The 15,102-nt window shown below is 55.4% G+C and overlaps 1 protein-coding gene across 2 annotated transcripts in view; it reads right to left on the bottom strand.

Moving 5' to 3' along the window:
* Nucleotides 1-15,102, bottom strand: part of GPS1 (G protein pathway suppressor 1) — a 79,009-nt gene that overhangs the window by 48,198 nt on the left and 15,709 nt on the right. For both annotated transcript variants that reach the window (XM_076063878.1, XM_076063879.1), the window contains exon 2: nt 1,761-1,853. In XM_076063878.1, coding sequence (XP_075919993.1) covers nt 1,761-1,853 — 93 coding nt within the window. The remainder of the gene's footprint in view (nt 1-1,760; nt 1,854-15,102) is intronic.

Genomic DNA, 15,102 nt, shown 5'->3' with positions numbered 1-15,102 from the left:
GCCTTCATCCTAGGACCCAACCCAACTGTGACGTCGATTTTTATTCAGATCGGACAGAGTTAAACCGAGCTGCCCGCTCCAGACAGACAGAGACGCAGACAGACAGAGACTTTTAGCACTGGTTCTTGTTTGTGAGAGTTTGACCGATGGGTTCGATATTCGGCGGGGTTCATCCTGGGACCCAACCCGACTCTGTCGTCGATTTTTATTCAGATCGGACAGAGTTAACCCGAGCTGCCTGCTACAGACAGACAGAGACACAGACAGACAGACGGAGACTTTTAGCACTGGTTCTTGTTCGCGAGAGTTTGTCCGATGGGTTCGATATTCGGCGGGGTTCGTCCTGGGACCCAACCCAACTGTGCCGTCGATTTTGATTCAGATCAAACAAAGTTAAACCGAGCTGCCCGCTACAGACAGACAGAGACACAGACAGACAGACAGGGACTTTTAGCACTGGTTCTCGTTCGCGAGAGTTTGTCCGATGGGTTCGATATTCGGTAGCCTTCATCCTGGGAGCCAACCCGACTCTGTCGTCGATTTTGATTCAGATCGGACAGAGTTTAACCCGAGCTTCCCGGCACAGACAGACAGAGACACAGACAGACAGACAGAGACTTTTAGCACTGGTTCTTGTACGGGATAGTTTGTCCGATGGGTTCGATATTCGGTAGCCTTCATCCTGGGACCTAACCCGACTCTGTCGTCGATTTTGATTCAGATCGGACAGAGTTTAACCCGAGCTGCCTGCTACAGGCAGACAGAGACACAGACAGACAGACAGAGACTTTTAGCACTGGTTCTCGTTCGCGACAGTTTGTCCGATGGGTTCGATATTCGGCGGGGTTCATCCTGGGACCCAACCCGACTCTGTCGTCGATTTTTATTCAGATCGGACAGAGTTAACCCGAGCTGCCTGCTACAGGCAGACAGAGACACACACAGACAGACAGACAGGGACTTTTAGCACTGGTTCTCGTTCGCGAGAGTTTGTCCGATGGGTTCGATATTCGGTGGGGTTCGTCCTGGGACCAAACCCAACTGTGCCGTCGATTTTGATTCAGATCGGACAGAGTTAACCCGAGCTGCCTGCTACAGACAGACAGAGACACAGACAGACAGACGGAGACTTTTAGCACTGGTTCTTGTTCGCGAGAGTTTGTCCGATGGGTTCGATATTCGGTAGCCTTCATCCTGGGACCCAACCCGACTCTGTCGTCGATTTTGATTCAGATCGGACAGAGTTTAACCCGAGCTGCCCGCTACAGACAGACAGAGACACAGACAGAGACACAGACAGACAGGGACTTTTAGCACTGGTTCTTGTACGGGATAGTTTGTCCGATGGGTTCGATATTCGGCGGGGTTCGTCCTGGGACCCAACCCGACTCTGTCGTCGATTTTTATTCAGATCGGACAGAGTTAACCCGAGCTGCCCGCTACAGACAGACAGAGACACAGACAGACAGACGGAGACTTTTAGCACTGGTTCTCGTTCGCGAGAGTTTGTCCGATGGGTTCGATATTCGGTGGGGTTCGTCCTGGGACCAAACCCAACTGTGCCGTCGATTTTGATTCAGATCGGACAGAGTTAACCCGAGCTGCCTGCTACAGGCAGACAGAGACACAGACAGACAGGGACTTTTAGCGCTGGTTCTTGTACGGGATAGTTTGTCCGATGGGTTCGATATTCGGCGGGGTTCGTCCTGGGACCCAACCCGGACAGGCAGTCGTGTGGGTGGACAACGAGCGGGTGGTACCAGCGAGGGGTTGTCCACCACGTAGGTCGACTCAGAGGAGTTCTGCAGCTCATCCTGAGGCTCAACGTCCAACTGCATGGGCTCCACAGCAGCCTGTAGGGGAGGGGGGGAGAGGGGGGGAGAGGGGGGGAGAGGGGGGAGAGGGGGAGGGGGAGAGGGGGGGAGAGGGGGGAGAGAGAGGGGGGGAGAGGGGGGAGAGGGGGAGGGGGGAGAGGGGGGAGAGAGGGGAGGGAGAGGGGGGGAGAGAGGGGGAGAGGGGGGGGAGGGGAGAGAGAGATGGGGAGGGGGGGAGAGGGGGAGAGGGGGGGAGGGGGAGAGGGGGGGGAGAGGGGGAGAGAGGGGGGGAGGGGGAGAGGGGGGGGAGGGGGGGAGGGGGAGAGGGGGGGAGAGGGGGGAGAGAGAGGGGGGGAGAGAGGGGGAGGGAGGGGGGGAGAGGGGGGGGAGAGGGGGGGGAGAGGGGGGGAGAGAGGGGGAGAGGGGGGGGGAGAGGGGGGGAGAGAGGGAGAGAGGGGGGAGAGGGGGAGGGAGGGGGAGAGAGGGGGAGAGGGGGGGGGAGAGGGGGGGGGAGAGAGGGAGAGAGGGGGGAGAGAGGGGGAGGGAGGGGGGGGAGGGGGGAGGGAGAGAGGGGGAGGGGGGAGGGAGAGAGGGGGAGAGAGGGGGGGGAGAGGGGGGGGAGAGGGGGGGGAGAGAGGGAGAGAGGGGGGGAGAGGGGGGGAGGGAGGGGGGGGAGGGGGAGGGAGAGAGGGGGGAGAGAGGGGGGGGGAGAGGGGGGGGAGAGAGGGGGAGAGAGGGGAGAGAGGGGGAGAGAGACAGGGGAGAGAGTGAATGGACAGTTTAACACGAAGGCTTTCGCGACCAATATTATTGATAAGAGTGAATGGAGTTCGTGTGCTCGCGAGCGCCAGCAGCAGCAGCACTTGCCCCAACAGCCCTGCCAGAGGCTACCCGGGTGTCTGGGGACACCTTTGGCTGTGTCTGTGTGCGAGTCTGGTCACGTGAGCAGGGCCTGCACCCACCACCACCACAATGGGGCAACCAGATCGTGCCGGTGTTTGGACAGCTGGTGGAGCACGTGACCACAAACACAGACACACACACACCTACACACACACCTACACACAGACACACCTACACACAGACACACCTACACACAGACACCTACACACACACCTACACACAGACACCTACACACAGACACCTACACACAGACACCTACACACAGACACCTACACACACACACCTACACACAGACACACCTACACACACACCTACACACACACACCTACACACCTACACACACACCTACACACAGACACACCTACACACACACCTACGCACAGACACACCTACACACACACAGACACACCTACAGACACACACACACCTACACACACACCTACACACAGACACACCTACACACAGACACACCTACACACAGACACACCTACACACACACCTACACACACACACCTACACACACACACCTACACACAGACACACCTACACACAGACACACCTACGCACACACCTACACAGACACACCTACACAGACACACCTACACACAGACACACCTACACACACAGACACACACACCTACACAGACACACACACTACACACAGACACACACACTACACACAGACACACCTACACACACAAAGACAAACACACACCTATACACAGACACACAGAAACACCTACACACACCTACACACAGGTACACACACCTACACACAGGTACACACACACACAGGTACACACACACCTACACACACACCTACAGGTACACACACACCTACACACACACATACACAGGTCCACACACAGACACAAAGACAAAGATCCCCCGTATAGCCTTAACAGACTGTAGGGGCAAGTGCTGTTAGCGAGCACCTATGAAGGCCGGAACGGTACACGAGGGGGTGGGTGGCCAGCACCACGCCCGACCGCCTTTGTCTCCCCAGTGGCAATGTTTACACACCGCACCAGGTACTAATTTCAGGCTGAGTCGACCTAGGGGAGGCCCGGGACCGGTTCAGATAATCGTCACTGGTGTTGGCCGTGAGCGGGAATCGAACCCGGGTCGCCAGGTTCATAGCGCAGCGTAGCGCTAACCGCTACACTATCGCTCCCCACAGGCACACACAGTGTCACACACACAGACACACACACAGGTACACACACACAGTGTCACACAGACACAGGCACACACACACATAGGCACAAGAGCCATCTCTAACACCTGCCTTTAACACACACACACAGACACACACACAGACAGACACACAGGACTTCTAACACCTGCCATTAACACACACAGGCACAGGTACACACACACAGGTACACACACACAGGTACACACACACAGGCACACACACACAGGTACACACACACAGGCACACACACACAGGTACACACACACAGGTACACACACACACAGGCACACACACACACACAGGTACACACACACAGGTACACACGCGCGCGTGCTCTCTCGATCACACAGGTAAACACACGCGCCATCTGTACCACCTGCTTTTAAAAGAGAGACAAAGCTCCCCCAGGTAGCCTCTAGCAGGGCTGTAGGGGCAAGTGCTGTTAGCGAGCGAGTAGCAACAGCAGTGTCTATGTACTACACACACCACACACACAGACAAAGCTCCCCCAGGTAGCCTCTAGCAGGGCTGTAGGGGCAAGTGCTGTTAGCGAGCACCTATGAAGGCCGGAACGGTACACGAGGGGGTGGGTGGCCAGCACCACGCCCGACCGCCTTTGTCTCCCCAGTGGCGATGTTTTTATCCACTGCACCAGGTACTCATTTGAGGCTGAGTCGACCTAGGGGGTGCCCGGGACCGGTTCAGATAATCGTCACTGGTGTTGGCCGTGAGCGGGAATCGAACCCGGGTCGCCAGGTTCATAGCGCAGCGTAGCGCTAACCGCTACACTATCGCTCCTCACACACACACAGTGTCACACACACACAGACACACACAGGCACACACACACAGACACACACACAGGACTTCTAACACCTGCCGTTAACACACACACACACACAGGTACACACACACAGGTACACACACACACACAGGTACACACACACACAGGCACACACACATAGGTACACACACAGGCACACACACACACAGGTACACACACACAGGTACACACAGGACCTCTAACACCTGCCATTAACACACACACAGGTACACACACACAGGCACACACACACACACAGGTACACACACACAGGCACACACACACACAGGTACACACACACAGGTAAACACACGCGCCATCTGTACCACCTGCCTTTAAAACAGAGACAAAGCTCCCCCAGGTAGCCTCTAGCAGGGCTGTAGGGGCAAGTGCTGTTAGCTAGCGAGTAGCAGCAGCAGTGGCTATGTACTACACACACCACACACAGACAAAGCTCCCCCAGGTAGCCTCTAGCAGGGCTGTAGGGGCAAGTGCTGTTAGCTAGCGAGTAGCAGCAGCAGTGTCTATGTACTACACACACCACACACACAGACAAAGCTCCCCAGGTAGCCTCTAGCAGGGCTGTAGGGGCAAGTGCTGTTAGCGAGCACCTATGAAGGCCGGAACGGTACACGAGGGGGTGGGTGGCCAGCACCACGCCCGACCGCCTTTGTCTCCCCAGTGGCGATGTTTACACACCGCACCAGGTACTCATTTGAGGCTGAGTCGACCTAGGGGAGGCCCGGGACCGGTTCAGATAATCGTCACTGGTGTTGGCCGTGAGCGGGAATCGAACCCGGGTCGCCAGGTTCATAGTGCAGCGTAGCGCTAACCGCTACACTATCGCTCCCTTCACACACACACACAGTGTCACACACACACAGACACACACAGACACACACACACAGGTACACACACAGGTACACGGACACACATAGGCACAAGAGCCATCTCTAACACCTGCCTTTAACACACACACAGGCACACACACACAGACACACACACACAGGACTTCTAACACCTGCCTTTAACACACACACAGGTACACACACACAGGCACACACACACAGGTACACACACACAGGCACACACACACACAGGTACACACACACAGGCACACACACACACACAGGAACACACACAGGTACACACACACACAGGAACACACACACAGACACACACACAGGTACACACACACAGGTACACACACACACAGGTACACACACACACAGGAACACACACACAGGTACACACACACAGGTACACACACACACAGGTACACACACACAGGTACACACACACACAGGTACACACGCGCGCTCTCTCGATCACACAGGTAAACACACGCGCCATCTGTACCACCTGCCTTTAAAACAGAGACAAAGCTACCCCAGGTAGCCTCTAGCAGGGCTGTAGGGGCAAGTGCTGTTAGCTAGCGAGTAGCAGCAGCAGTGTCTATGTACTACACACACCACACACACAGACAAAGCTACCCCAGGTAGCCTCTAGCAGGGCTGTAGGGGCAAGTGCTGTTAGCTAGCGAGTAGCAGCAGCAGTGTCTATGTACTACACACACCACACACAGACATAGCTCCCCTAGGTAGCCTGTAACAGACTGTAGGGGCAAGTGCTGTTAGCGAGCACCTATGAAGGCCGGAACGGCACACGAGGGGGTGGGTGGCCAGCACCACGCCCGACCGCCTTTGTCTCCCCAGTGGCAATGTTTACTACACACCGCACCAGGTACTCATTTGAGGCTGAGTCGACCTAGGGGAGGCCCGGGACCGGTTCAGATAATCGTCACTGGTGTTGGCCGTGAGCGGGAATCGAACCCGGGTCGCCAGGTTCATAGCGCAGCGTAGCGCTAACCACTACACTACCGCTCCCCACACACACACAGTGTCACACACACACACAGACACACACACACAGGTACACACACAGGTACACGCACACACATAAGCACAAGAGCCATCTCCAACACCTGCCTTTAACACACACACACAGGTACACACACACACAGGTACACACACACACAGGTACACACACACAGGCACACACACACACAGGTACACACAGGACCTCTAACACCTGCCATTAACACACACACACAGGTACACACACACACACAGGCACACACACACACAGGTACACACACACACACAGGTACACACACACACAGGTACACACACACACACAGGTACACACACACACAGGTACACACACACAGGTACACACACAAACACAGGTACACACAGGACCTCTAACACCTGCCATTAACACACACACAGGCACACACACACACACAGGCACACACACACACACAGGTACACACACACACACACGCGCTCTCTCGATCACACAGGTAAACACACGCGCCATCTGTACCACCTGCCTTTAAAAGAGAGACAAAGCTCCCCCAGGTAGCCTCTAGCAGGGCTGTAGGGGCAAGTGCTGTTAGCTAGCGAGTAGCAGCAGCAGTGTCTATGTACTACACACACCACACACAGACAAAGCTCCCCCAGGTAGCCTCTAGCAGGACTGTAGGGGCAAGTGCTGTTAGCTAGCGAGTAGCAGCAGCAGTGTCTATGTACTACACACACCACACACAGACAAAGCTCCCCCAGGTAGCCTCTAGCAGGGCAGTAGGGGCAAGTGCTGTTAGCTAGCGAGTAGCAGCAGCAGTGTCTATGTACTACACACACCACACACAGACATAGCTCCCCTAGGTAGCCTGTAACAGACTGTAGGGGCAAGTGCTGTTAGCGAGCACCTATGAAGGCCGGAACGGCACACGAGGGGGTGGGTGGCCAGCACCACGCCCGATCGCCTTTGTCTCCCTAGTGGCAATGTTTACACACCGCACCAGGTACTCATTTGAGGCTGAGTCGACCTAGGGGAGGCCCGGGACCGGTTCAGATAATTGTCACTGGTGTTGGCCGTGAGCGGGAATCGAACCCGGGTCGCCAGGTTCATAGCGCAGCGTAGCGCTAACCGCTACACTACCGCTCCCCACACACACACAGTGTCACACACACACAGACACACACAGACACACACACACAGGCACACACACACAGACACACACACAGGACTTCTAACACCTGCCGTTAACACACACAGGCACACACAGGTACACACACACAGGTACACACACACACACAGGTACACACACACACACAGGTACACACACACACAGGTACACACACAAACACAGGTACACACAGGACCTCTAACACCTGCCATTAACACACACACAGGCACACACACAGGCACACACACACAGGACCTCTAACACCTGCCATTAACACACACAGGTACACACACACACAGGTACACACACACACAGGTACACACACACACATGTACACACGCGCGCGCGCTCTCTCGATCACACAGGTAAACACACGCGCCATTGATGCCACCTGCTTTTAAAACAGAGACAAAGCTCCCCCAGGTAGCCTCTAGCAGGGCAGTAGGGGCAAGTGCTGCTAGCTAGCGAGTAGCAGCAGCAGTGTCTATGTACTACACACACCACACACACAGACAAAGCTCCCCCAGGTAGCCTCTAGCAGGGCTGTAGGGGCAAGTGCTGTTAGCTGGCGAGTAGCAGCAGTGTCTATGTACTACACACACCACACACACAGACAAAGCTCCCCCAGGTAGCCTCTAGCAGGGCAGTAGGGGCAAGTGCTGCTAGCTAGCGAGTAGCAGCAGCAGTGTCTATGTACTACACACACCACACACAGACAAAGATCCCCCGTGTAGCCTGTAACAGACTGTAGGGGCAAGTGCTGTTAGCGAGCACCTATGAAGGCCGGAACGGTACACGAGGGGGTGGGTGGCCAGCACCACGCCCGACCGCCTTTGTCTCCCTAGTGGCGATGTTTACACACCGCACCAGGTACTCATTTGAGGCTGAGTCGACCTAGGGGAGGCCCAGGACCGGTTCAGATAATCGTCACTGGTGGTGTTGGCCGTGAGCGGGAATCGAACCCGGGTCGCCAGGTTCATAGCGCTAACCGCTACACTATCACTCCCCATTACACACACACACACAGGTACACACACACACACAGTGTCACACACACAAGTACACACACAGGTACACACACACACATAGGCACAAGAGCCATCTCTAACACCTGCCATTAACACACACACACAGGTACACACACACAGGCACACACACACACACAGGCACACACACACACACACAGGCACACACACACACAGGTACACACAGGACCTCTAACACCTGCCTTTAACACACACACACAGACACACACACAGACAGACACACAGGACTTCTAACACCTGCCATTAACACACACACACACACAGGTACACACACACAGGCACACACACACAGGCACACACACACAGGCACACACACACAGGCACACACACACAGGTACACACACACACACAGGTACACACACACAGGTACACACAGGACCTCTAACACCTGCCATTAACACACACAGGTACACACACACACAGGTACACACACACACAGGTACACACACACACAGGTACACACGCGCGCGCTCTCTCGATCACACAGGTAAACACACGCGCCATCTGTACCACCTGCCTTTAAAACAGAGACAAAGCTCCCCCAGGTAGCCTCTAGCAGGGCTGTAGGGGCAAGTGCTATTAGCTAGCGAGTAGCAGTGTCTATGTACTACACACACCACACAGACAAAGCTACCCCAGGTAGCCTCTAGCAGGGCTGTAGGGGCAAGTGCTGTTAGCTAGCGAGTAGCAGCAGCAGTGTCTATGTACTACACACACCACACACAGACAAAGCTCCCCCAGGTAGCCTCTAGCAGGGCTGTAAGGGCAAGTGCTGTTAGCTAGCGAGTAGCAGCAGCAGTGTCTATGTACTACACACACCACACACAGACAAAGCTCCCCCAGGTAGCCTCTAGCAGGGCTGTAGGGGCAAGTGCTGTTAGCTAGCGAGTAGCAGCAGCAGTGTCTATGTACTACACACACCACACACAGACAAAGCTCCCCCAGTAGCCTGTAACAGACTGTAGGGGCAAGTGCTGTTAGCTAGCACCTATGAAGGCCGGAACGGTACACAAAGGGGTGGGTGGCCAGCACCACGCCCGACCGCCTTTGTCTCCCTAGTGGCGATGTTTACACACCGCACCAGGTACTCATTTGAGGCTGAGTCGACCTAGGGGAGGCCCGGGACCGGTTCAGATAATCGTCACTGGTGTTGGCCGTGAGCGGGAATCGAACCTGGGTCGCCAGGTTCATAGCGCAGCGCGCTAACCGCTACACTATCACTCCCCACAGGCACACACACACACACAGGTACACATACACACAGGTACACACACAAAGGCACACACAGGTACACAAACAGGTACACACACACACAGGTACACACACAGGCACACACACACACAGGTACACACAGGACCTCTAACACCTGCCATTAACACACACACACAGGCACACACACACACAGGCACACACACACACAGGCACACACACACAGGCACACACACACACAGGCACACACACACACACAGGCACACACGAGACCTCTAACACCTGCCATTAACACACACAGGTACACACACACACAGGTACACACACGCGCGCGCTCTCGATCACACGGGTAAACACGCGCCATCTGTACCACCTGCCTATAAAACAGAGACAAAGCTCCCCCAGGTAGCCTCTAGCAGGGCTGTAGGGGCAAGTGCTGTCAGTGCCTATGAAGGCTGGAACTGTTGCACACTCACTCACACTCACCCCCCCAGACCCTCACCCACTCACTTACCCACTCACTCAATCACCCACTCACCCAACCACTCACCCGCTCACCCACCCACCCACTCACCCACTCACCACCCCCACCCACCCACTCACCCACCCCACCCCACCCCACCCACCCACACCCACTCACCCACCCACCCACCCACCCCCAATCACCCACCCACTTACCCACTCACCCACCCACTTACCCACTCATTCACCACCAATCACCCACTCACTCACCCATTCATCCACCCACTCACTCACCCATTCCCATCCACCCACACACCCAACTCACTCACCCATTCACTCACTCACCCATTCACTCACTCACCCACAACTCACTCACCCACTCACTCACCCACCCACCCACCCACTCACCCACTCACTCACCCACCCACTCCTCACCCACTCACTCACCCACTCACCCACCCATCACCCACCTCACTCACACCCACATTCACCCACCCACTCACCACCCACTCACCCACTCCACCCACCACACTCCCACCATCACATCACCAACCACTCAGTCTCTCACCATTCACCCATTTCACTCACACCCATTCACCCACCCACTCACCCACTCACTTCACCCACTCACTCACCCATTCACTCACCTCCACCCATTCACTCACTCACCCATTCACTCACTCACCCATTCACTCACTCACCCATTCACTCACTCACCCATTCACTCACTCACCCCACCCACTCACTCACTCACCCACCCACCCACCCACTCACCCACTCACTCACCCACCCACCCACTCACTCACCCACTCACTCACCCACTCACCCACCCATTCACCCACTCACTCACACATTCACCCACCCACTCACCCACCCACTCACCCACTCACTCACTCACCCACTCACCCACCCACTCACCCATTCACTCACCCACCCACTCACTCACCCATTCACACACTCACTCACCCATTCACCCACTCACTCACCCATTCACCCACTCACTCACCCACTCACTCACCCACTCACTCACTCACCCACTCACCCACTCACTCACTCACCCATTCACCCACTCACTCACCCACTCACCCACTCACTCACTCACCCACCCACCCACCCATTCACTCACCCACCCACTCACTCACCCATTCACACACTCACTCACCCATTCACCCACTCACTCACCCATTCACCCACTCACTCACCCACTCACTCACCCACTCACTCACTCACCCACTCACCCACTCACTCACTCACCCACCCACCCACTCACTCACCCACCCACTCACTCACCCACTCACTCACTCACCCACCCACCCACTCACCCACCCACTCACCCACACATTCACCAACTCACTCACTCTCACCCACCCACCCACCAACTCACCCACCCACCCCCATCAACAACAAAGACCTCACCCACCCCCATCATCAAAGACAGCCCCCCCCATCCCAGTGTGCACACCGCACATGCCGGATAGTGTCGAAGGGCGGCAGGTGCTGGGCGAGAGAGACTGCAGGGGCGGAGCGGAGGAGCGGGGGAGGGGGAGGGGGAGATGAGTGAGTGGCGTTAGTGTGGGGGTGGGTGGGTGGATGAGTGAGTGGGTGGGTGAGTGGGTGGGTGAGTGGGTGAGTGGGTGGGTAGGTGGGTGAGTGAGTGAGTGGGTGAGTGGGTGAGTGAGTGAGTGGGTGGGTGAGTGAGTGAGTGGGTGAGTGAGTGGGTGGGTGGGTGAGTGAGTGAGTGGGTGGGTGAGTGAGTGAGTGGGTGGGTGGGTGAGTGAGTGGGTGGGTAGGTGAGTGAGTGGGTGTGTGAGTGAGTGGGTGGGTGGGTGAGTGAGTGGGTGAGTGGGTGGGTGAGTGGGTGAGTGAGTGGGTGAGTGAGTGGGTGAGTGACTGGGTGGGTGGGTGAGTGAGTGGGTGAGTGAGTGGGTGAGTGGGTGAGTGGGTGAGTGAGTGGGTGGGTGAATTGGTGGGTGAGTGAGTGGGTGAGTGAGTGGGTGAGTGAGTGAGTGGGTGAGTGAGTGAGTGGGTGAGTGGGTGAGTGTGTGTGTGTAAGTGTGTGTATGTATCGGTGTGAGTGGGTGAGTGTGTGAGTGAGTGTATGAGTGAGTGAGTGTGTGAGTGAGTGAGCGTGTGAGCGAGTGTGTGAGTGAGTGAGTGTGTGGGTGAGTGGGTGAGTGAGTGGGTGAGTGGGTGGGTGAGTGAGTGGGTGAGTGTGTGAGTGTGTGAGTGAGTGTATGAGTGTGTGAGTGTATGAGTGTGTGTGAGTGAGTGTGTGAGTGAGTGGGTGAGTGGTGAGTGAGTGAGTGGGTGAGTGAGTGGGTGAGTGGGTGGGTGGGTGAGTGAGTGGGTGAGTGGGTGAGTGAGTGAGTGGGTGCGTGCGTGAGTGGGTGAGTGGGTGAGTGAGTGAGTGGGTGAGTGAGTGGGTGGGTGAGTGAGTGGGTGGGTGCGTGAGTGGGTGAGTGAGTGGGTGAGTGGGTGAGTGAGTGAGTGGGTGGGTGAGTGAGTGAGTGGGTGAGTGAGTGGGTGGGTGGGTGAGTGAGTGAGTGGGTGGGTGAGTGAGTGGGTGGGTAGGTGAGTGAGTGGGTGTGTGAGTGAGTGGGTGGTGAGTGAGTGGGTGAGTGGGTGGGTGAGTGGGTGAGTGAGTGGGTGAGTGAGTGGGTGAGTGACTGGGTGGGTGGGTGAGTGAGTGGGTGAGTGAGTGGGTGAGTGGGTGAGTGGGTGAGTGAGTGGGTGGGTGAATTGGTGGGTGAGTGAGTGGGTGAGTGAGTGGGTGAGTGAGTGAGTGGGTGAGTGAGTGAGTGGGTGAGTGGGTGGGTGAGTGTGTGTGTGTAAGTGTGTGTATGTATCGGTGTGAGTGGGTGAGTGTGTGAGTGAGTGTATGAGTGAGTGAGTGTGTGAGTGAGTGAGCGTGTGAGCGAGTGTGTGAGTGAGTGAGTGTGTGGGTGAGTGGGTGAGTGAGTGGGTGAGTGGGTGGGTGAGTGAGTGGGTGAGTGGGTGAGTGTGTGAGTGTGTGAGTGAGTGTATGAGTGTGTGAGTGTATGAGTGTGTGTGAGTGAGTGTGTGAGTGAGTGTATGAGTGAGTGTGTGTATGAGTGTGTGAGTGAGTGTGTGAGTGTGAGTGAGTGTGTGAGTGAGTGTGTGAGTGTGTGAGTGAGTGTATGAGTGAGTGAGTGTGTGTATGAGTGTGTGAGTGAGTGTATGAGTGTGTGAGTGTGTGAGTGTGTGTATGAGTGAGTGTATGAGTGTATGAGTGTGTGTGTGTATGAGTGTGTGAGTGAGTGTATGAGTGTGTGAGTGAGTGTGTGTGTAAGTGTATGAGTGAGTGTGTGTGTGTATGAGTGTGTGAGTGAGTGTATGAGTGTGTGAGTGAGTGTGTGTTTGAATGTGTGTGTAAGTGTGTGAGTGTATGAGTGTATGAGTGAGTGTATGAGTGTGTGAGTGTGTGTATGAGTGTGTGAGTGTGTGTATGAGTGTATGAGTGAGTGTATGAGTGTATGAGTGAGTGTATGAGTGTGTGAGTGAGTGTATGAGTGTGTGAGTGAGTGAGTGTATGAGTGAGTGTATGAGTGTATGAGTGAGTGTATGAGTGTGTGTATGAGTGTGTGAGTGAGTGTGTGTATGAGTGTGTGAATGAGTGTATGAGTGTGTGAGTGTGTGTATGAGTGAGTGTGTGTATGAGTGTATGAGTGAGTGTATGAGTGAGTGTGTGTGTGTATGAGTGTGTGAGTGAGTGTATGAGTGTGTGAGTGAGTGTGTGAGTGAGTGTATGAGTGTGTGAGTGAGTGTATGAGTGTATGAGTGAGTGTATGAGTGAGTGAGTGTGTATGAGTGTGTGAGTGAGTGTATGAGTGTGTGTTTGAATGTGTGTGTGAGTGAGTGTATGAGTGAGTGTATGAGTGTGTGAGTGAGTGTATGAGTGAGTGTGTGTGTGTATGAGTGTATGAGTGAGTGTATGAGTGTGTGAGTGAGTGTATGAGTGTGTGAGTGAGTGTATGAGTGTATGAGTGAGTGTATGAGTGAGTGTGTGTGTGTATGAGTGTGTGAGTGAGTGTATGAGTGTGTGTTTGAATGTGTGTGTAAGTGTATGAGTGTATGAGTGAGTGAGTGTGTAAGTGTGTGTATGCATCGGTGTGAGTGTCTGAGCGAGGTATGTGAACTGTGTTTACACTCGTCGTTAAGCCTCCCCACCCCCGCCCGAGCATGCCAGAGGCTACACGGGGGACCTTTGTCTGTGCATGAGCGTGAGCGTGTGGGGTGTGTCTCTGCTTACACAAAGCGCGTCTGGGATTGACAGCTAACACGCGTATCGCACGCGACACTCGCTCTCTGTGTGTGTGTGAGTCTCTCTCTCTCACACACACACACTGACTCATTCACTCACGTGACCCAGACTCACTCGTTCATTCACGTAACTCAGACTCACTCACCCACTCACTCACTCACTCACCCACTCACTCACCCACTCACTCACCCCTCCACTCACTCACTCACTCACCCACCCACTCACTCACCCCTCCACTCACTCACCCACTCACTCACCCACTCACTCACCCACTCACCCACCCACTCGCCCATACACTCACCCACTTACTCACCCCTCCACTCACTCACCC

Source organism: Petromyzon marinus, unplaced genomic scaffold, assembly GCF_048934315.1.
Source record: "Petromyzon marinus isolate PM22_M1 ecotype Great Lakes invasive population unplaced genomic scaffold, UKy_Petmar_22M1.pri1.0 PM_Scaffold_228, whole genome shotgun sequence".
In the NCBI taxonomy this organism is placed as follows: Eukaryota; Metazoa; Chordata; class Hyperoartia; order Petromyzontiformes; family Petromyzontidae; genus Petromyzon; species Petromyzon marinus.
Note: the sequence above shows the minus strand (reverse complement) of the source record. Positions and strands in the feature narration are given on the sequence as shown.